General features: G+C 39.6%; 2 protein-coding genes and 1 pseudogene across 2 annotated transcripts in view; 2 read left to right on the top strand and 1 right to left on the bottom strand.

Annotated features, from left to right (window-relative positions):
• Positions 1 to 588: 588 nt before the first annotated feature.
• Positions 589 to 2,313, top strand: LOC132188296 (anthocyanidin 3-O-glucosyltransferase 5-like). The gene has a single exon (XM_059602714.1). It carries the CDS (start codon positions 752 to 754, stop codon positions 2,219 to 2,221), a length of 1,470 nt encoding a protein of 489 aa, XP_059458697.1. The 5' UTR covers positions 589 to 751; the 3' UTR covers positions 2,222 to 2,313.
• Positions 2,314 to 3,964: 1,651 nt separating this feature from the next.
• Positions 3,965 to 5,771, top strand: LOC132186473 (anthocyanidin 3-O-glucosyltransferase 5-like; annotated as a pseudogene).
• Positions 5,772 to 6,797: 1,026 nt separating this feature from the next.
• LOC132186472 (uncharacterized) overlaps positions 6,798 to 7,213 on the bottom strand; it is a 3,416-nt gene continuing 3,000 nt past the window's right edge. Inside the window, exon 2 of the mRNA XM_059600451.1 lies at positions 6,798 to 6,823. Coding sequence (XP_059456434.1) covers positions 6,798 to 6,823 — 26 coding nt within the window. The remainder of the gene's footprint in view (positions 6,824 to 7,213) is intronic.

Genomic DNA, 7,213 nt, shown 5'->3' with positions numbered 1-7,213 from the left:
AACAAATGAAACATAATCGTCTCAGTATCGTCCATCATTCTGATTCAGTAGTACTAGAGATTTGTGACAAAATGGGTGTATTTTGCAAAGGACTTATGAGAAAAAAAAAAAAAGAATATTTTGTATGAAAATGTGAAAAAAAATATATATATTTTGTAATAATTTTTTTTTATTTAAATAATAAAAAAAAATTAATGTGATGTAAAACATAAAAATATTATAGTTGATTTTGACATAATTTTTTATATCTCAGGGTCGGTCCGTGTTTCTTAGAATACTTGGCAAATAATCCATACAAACCCACCAAAATCACCATTTGTCATTTTGTCCTTTCCGCCAAGTTGAGTAGGCTCCCCATATATATATATATATATATATATATATATATGAGAAATGCTTGAATGCCTTCTCCCAACCATCCCCACGGACCCCACCATCTTGTCTCTTTAGCATCATGATTTTTTTAAAAATAAAATAAAATTAAAGAGAGACAAGATGGTGGGGGAGATGGTGGAGAGAGTGCATTCAAGTATTTCTATACATATCTCAAAAAGGAACACGAACCGATGGGCTTTGTCTTAGCTAGCCTTAAACAAACGACAGGACAATGAGACAATCCATGTGAGTATCCCGTCGTTGAAGCCAGTATTGTAGCTGTAGTCCTTTGAATTTCAGCTGTATTTACTTCTCTAAGCAATTCTTGTCCTTTTGACTCTGTTCTCTCGTATCCGCTTATTACATCATATCACCCATGGATATCTCAAAGCCGCATGCAGCGCTGCTGTCTAGCCCAGGGATGGGCCACCTCATCCCCGTGGTTGAGCTTGGCAAACGCCTTGTGACCCACCACAACTTCACTGTCACAATCTTCGCCGTCACTTCTCCCATGTCGCCGGCGGAGTCTCATGTTATCCAATCCTCCATGAGCCCGAAGCTCTTCGACATCGTGCAACTCCCACAAGTTGACATCTCCGGCCTAGTTGATGCGAACGCTGCGGTTGTTACACAACTCGCGGTAATGATGCGTGAAGCCAGGCCAACCATCCGTTCGGCAATCTCTGCCTGGAATCCCCGGCCAACCGTGCTTATCGTTGACCTTTTTGGAACCGAATCTCTTCCCATAGCTGATGAACTTGATATGCCCAAGTACGTTTACGTCGCTTCGAACGCATGGTTCCTTGCTTTGACCATACATGTGCCATTCCTCGACAAAGTGGTAGAAGGAGAGTATGTTGACCTAATAGATCCACTGAGACTCCCCGGTTGCAAGTCGGTGCGGCCCGAGGACGTGGTTGACCCGATGCTAGACCGAACTAACCAGCAATATTTTGAGTACGTAAGAATGGGGTCTGAGATCGCAGTGAGTGACGGGGTTTTGTTGAATACGTGGGCAGATCTGCAGCCCACGACAGTTGCCGCGTTGAGAGATGAGGATCTCTTGGGTCGGTTCATTAAGAGCCCGGTTTACCCAATTGGTCCTTTAACAAGAACGGTGTCCAATTTGAAGGGCGATTTGTTTGACTGGCTAGACAAGCAACCCAAGGAATCAGTGATTTACATGTCATTTGGAAGCGGCGGGACCCTTTCATACGAGCAAACGATCGAGATAGCTTGGGGGTTGGAGATGAGCCAGCAGAGATTCATTTGGGTGGTACGCCCACCCACCATAGGAGCTGCGGACTCCGCTTTTTTCGCGGCAGGGAACGCATCGGGTGATGATGACCTGTTAAACTACTTGCCGGATGGATTCTTGACACGAACTGAAAACGTGGGCCTTGTGGTGCCCATGTGGGCCCCGCAAGTGGAGGTCCTTCGCCACCCGTCAGTTGGGGGGTTTGTATCGCACTGTGGGTGGAACTCCTCCCTAGAGAGCATCACCAACGGAGTGGCAATGATCGCATGGCCGCTCTACGCGGAGCAGAGGATGAACGCCACGTTGCTGACGGAGGAGCTTGGTGTGGCTGTCAGGCCGAAGGTGTTGCCATCGAAGAAGGTGGTGGGAAGACAAGAGATAGAGAAGATGGTGAGGACGATCATGGAAGACAAAGAAGGGTATGCTATTAGAGCTAGGGTGAAGGAGATAAAGCACAGTGCAGAGAAAGCTTTGTCAATGGGTGGTTCCTCATTCAATGCACTTTCTGAATTGGCAAATCAAGTTGAGGTTAGAATGAAACGCCAGAAAGAGAAAGTAGAGGCCCAGCGAGGGCCCAGTAACTCGTAATGTTTCCTACTTCCTTTCTTTTGGTTTCTGCATGTGATATTGTCATTGTCATTTGTAATAATCTGTATATCAGAATGTTCTTTTCGTTGTCATCTCTGGAATGTGCTTGTCGTTGTTATTTCTACTAATCCGTATGTCAAAATGTGCTTGTCGTTGTCGTTTAATCTCGGATACAATGTCAACAACTAAGAAGAAGAAAACGTGTGGAAGGGGATTCAAAAGTTGTGGAGGTGATTCAAGCGCCTAAGGTTTTGCCCAATTTAGTGTTTATATCCCAAATTGGGCTCTATCAGATTCATAATAATTTCACCATATGTATGTATGTCAACTTACACCACAGCTCCGTACTCTAGTAGCTTTTTTTTTTTTTTTTTTTTTTAACATGTCCACACAAAAAGGGTATAAAAAATTCGATCTAATAACATTCGTTTCATAAAGCGTGATTTTTAACCGATTCAACTACCTTAAAAGAGACAAAAAGAGCTTTTCAAAGCATGCTGGTTGCTGGAAGGGGATAGCTCCAAATCTGATGTTTTGGTTGGAGAATATTCCAGAAAGAAGGACTATTTTATTCTTTCCTAAATATTCTAGCTTCAGTAATGATAAAGGGCACGCTGGTGTGCATGAATAGTGCATGGCGGCATGAACTGTTGACGCCAGCGTGCCTTGAATCAGTTCTCAGCTTCGGTAATATTTATGCCACGTATTTTTTTGTTGGGCTGCACCTACCAACTTTTGTTTTTTTCATCCAAAAAATTAGAATGAAAAATGGTTGACTGACCGTTGCACCAAATAGCCTGTGCGAGGAAGGGCGGCTGCTTCTCAATAATTGTATATAGCGGCTTGGGCAAGTAATGGTAGATGTGTCATTTTAATATATATATATATATATATATATATATATATATATAGTATAAATGCTCACACAAAAAGAGAAAAAAGATTCAAACTAATGACCTTTACTTCATAGAGCGTAGTCTTTAGCCAATTAATTTACCCTTTAGGACAAAATGATATGGCTTTTAATATATCATTAGGTTTGTGATTAATCATTATTAAATTTTAATCAAATGATGATTTTAAAAGTTACTTCATTTATGGAGTGACGGTGACATAAGATAAAAATAAGAGTGACTTCTAAAATTACTCAGCTTAGGCTGTACTATATAGTCTAGTTACACAACTTGAGCTACAGGTAATTATAAAAGAGGAACGATACAGACATACTTTTTGACACAACTTTAGTCAAACTTTAATCTTATGTAGCCATTTAAAAAAAAAAAAAAAAAGGGAAAAAAATACAAAATCAGTCATTTTGGTTTGTTTGATTTGCATTTAACTCCTTGTAGTATAAAAATGAACTCAAAGGTCCTTAAGGTATGCCAAAAGAATAATTTAATCTCTATGGTCAAATTCCGTTCACTGACTTAACAGATTATAATAACATAAAACGTTATAACCAAAAAAATTGTGATACTTGTCACATTTAAGTCAGTGTCAAACTAACATAATTGGTTAAATTAGTGAACATAATTTGATTGTAGGAACTAAATTATTTTTTTGGCATACTTCTGGGACCTTTGAGTTTATTTTGATATCACAAGGACTTAATTATAAATCAGGTAAACTATAAGGACTAATTTTTCATTTTTCCAAAAAAAAAAAAAAAAATTATGAAGTAATATCATACAATGTGGTCTTTTTTGTTTGGTATTTTTTCTTTAAAAAAAAAATTGGGTCGAAATCGGGCCAACTCTCCGGTCCGAAATCTCCGCCCTGAAGCCCACCCCCAGCGCCCTCGTCGTCGATGTTTTTGGAACTCCGGCATGGGAAGTCGCCGAGGAGTTTCACATGTTGAAGTACGTATTTGTTACCTCTGCGTGGCCCCTTGCGTTGATGTTATACGCGCCAATCCTTGACAAGGAGAGTACGTTGATCAGAAAGAACCGATAAGGCTCCCTGGTTGCATGTCTTTTCGCCCCAAAGATTTGGTTGATCCGATGATGAACCGGACAAAGCCGGAATACAATTCCTTCCTACAGGTGGGGTCGGAGATGCGCAAGAGCGATGGGGTTTTGGTGAACACGTGGGAAGATCTGGATGCCACCACGCTTACGGCCATGAGGGAGGAAGAGAGTTACGGATCGGCACCGGTTTACGCTGTTGGGCCGCTCATCAGAGTGGCTGGACCGCCCGCTTCGAGGAGCCAGTTGTTGGATTGGCTAGACGAGCAACCAGTTGAGTCGGTGCTTTATATTTCATTTAGGAGTCTTGGGGTTCTTTTGGCGCAGCCAATCACCGAGCTGGCCTTGGGGCTGGAGCTGAGCAGGCAGAGATTTATGTGGGTGACATGCTCACTAGGGGTGTCAAAAATTACTGGAAAATCGAAATTCCCGGTAAAAATCGGGTACCAAAACCAAAGTACTCGGTTTTTGAATTTTTTAATCAGGAACCGAAATCGAGTTTCTGATTTTTCGGTATATATATATATTAATTTTTTAATTTTTAGGTTTAAGTCTCCCATCTCCAGTTCTCACTTCTCCTCTAAGTCTCCTTCATCTTCTTTTCTCACATCACACTGCAAGCCCCTCCTCTTCTACATTTTCTCCTCTAGTCCTCTTCTTCATTTCACTTCTCTATTTTTACTTTTTATTGTTTTAATGTTTTCTTTATGTACCTAATTTAAAATGATTTTTAGGGTATTTTAAAAAATTGAATTTTTATTTCTAAGGCCCATATAGGTAAAAACATTGATTTTTTAGGATTTTTGGGCTTTTTTAAGTTTATTTTTTAATTATTTGGTACAATCACAACAAAGTCTCTTTAATTTAGACAAAAAGACTAACAATTTTTTTTTTTTTTAAATGAGCTAACTTATGAAAAAAAAAAAAAGAGGGCTTATTTTAGGCCCAATACCTAAAATAAGCCTAAAAACTATTTTTCTTCAAAAACCGGTTATCGGACCGGGTAAAACCGGAATCAGCCAGTAACCGGGGTCCCTATTCCGGTTTCGGTTTTGGCTAAAAACAGGGAAACCAGACTGAGTTGACACCCCTAACGCCCACCCAGCAAGAAGATTGCATCCGCAGACACAGGCGATAATGCATTAAACTACTTGCCCAATGGGTTCTTGGAGCGGACCCACAGTTTGGTATTGGTGTTCACACAATGGGCCCCGCAATCGGAGATCTTGGGCCATCGATCTTTGGGAGGCTTCTTGTCACATTGTGGGTGGAACTCGTCTCTGGAGAGTATGCTAAGCAGCGTGCTGATGATAACATGGCCACTCTACGCTAAGCAGAAAATGAATGCTACGAAACTGGCTAAAGAGGTTGGAGTGGCTGTACGACCTAAGATTGCACCGACTAAAAGAGTGGTTGGAAGGGAGGAGATTCAGATAATGGTGAGAAAAGTTATGGAGGAACCGGAAGGGAAGGCTATGAGGGCTAGAGTTAAGGAGCTTAAAATCAGCGGGAAAAAGGCTTTGACTCCGAGTGGTTCTTCTTTCAATGCCGTGTCTCAAATTGGCAAAGCAAATGCACGAAAGTGAAGCCTCCACCATGAGCCACTAGCAAATGGAAGTTGGTGTTTATGTATGTTTACTTATTTGTTTTCTTAGCGCGATGGCTGACGATGGGGATACATTGGCCGGCAGTACCTACTTTTGTGTGGCATATCCCGTGTAATGTATGAGTTGATGTGATATATTTTTAATTAATGGGATATATGAAATACATGATTGTTTCTGACAAATCATTCGATCTCTTAAATTATTGGATGAAACATTGACAGAAAGCAACATGGCAAAAGCAGACTTATTGTCAAAACACTAGTAACAAACTCGTTAAATTCTAAAAAGTTTCATACAACACATTCATTTGGTGTTCTCTAAACCAAAAAAAGCAAAAGTGTTATCCTAAATTTAGAATAGGAGTTTTACTTTCCTTACCATTATTTTATTAAGAAAATAGCTCTCTCATTTCTTTCCTCTCTTTTTTAACATTTATTTGAAAGAATATTTAAATGGCATAGAAAAAAAATAAGAAAGAGTCCAAAACTATTGTAAAATTTATTTGAATAAGAAAATAAAAAATAGTTTCGTCCTCTAAATTTAATAAAAATCTTAAAAAACCAAGGTTTCTATTTGTAATCACGGTCTAAAGTGGCCCTTAAAAGCCAAGGCTAAATTGTGCTTAGGGTGCTCAACCGTCAGCATGAAGCGCAAATTATTACTACTATTAGCATTAAGTTCTTCCATCATCTTACCTTCTGGGAATTGGCATATCCTAAAATAAGGTAAAAAGCCAATTAAAGCTTCGAAATCATAAGCAGTATGTAGATTGACTCAAGCATAAGGAATACTAAGGTCCAATGATATCAAGCAAATTATTAAAATCACCGTGTACATGGCAAGCTTTAGCACCAATCTCTTTTCCATGGCCTAAACGCTTACAGGCTCGGTGGCTTTATTCAGCCACGCCTCCTCAGATTCAGTCAAGTACGGGGCGAGAATATCCCTACACTTCAAATGGTAGCTATTAAGCCAATCTATCTCTTCAGAAGTTAAAGGCTCAAGTCAATCAGTTTTCTCTGGTATGGTGCCTGGAAATAAAATGAATCATCAGAAATAAATAACAATTAATAATTCAGAATCAGAGTGCATATCTGTATCTCGTATGGATTGTGCACAAACCATTGTGCAAATAGCATAACTCTAAACTTCGCAAGCACACATTGGAATTATAAACTTTGTTGTCTTTTACACAAAAATGTAGGAGACATGATGTGCAAATCATATTACAGTAAACTTAAATACTCTTGCAAGTCAGCACTCCTTTTAAATTGATGAGCTATGAAATGAATGGGTGGTAAAGAGAATTTAAAACCATGGGTAATGCATTTTCCCACCTAAAACTATGCGGCCACTTCCTATGTCTTCCTAAACTTTAAATTTGAGCAATCAACCTCTTAAATTATGAGGTTAGTTGCAAT

Source organism: Corylus avellana, chromosome ca7 (assembly GCF_901000735.1).
Source record: "Corylus avellana chromosome ca7, CavTom2PMs-1.0".
NCBI classification, from domain to species: domain Eukaryota; kingdom Viridiplantae; phylum Streptophyta; class Magnoliopsida; order Fagales; family Betulaceae; genus Corylus; species Corylus avellana.
The sequence above is the reverse complement of the archived record's forward strand: the minus strand, read 5'-3'. Positions and strand labels throughout refer to the sequence as shown.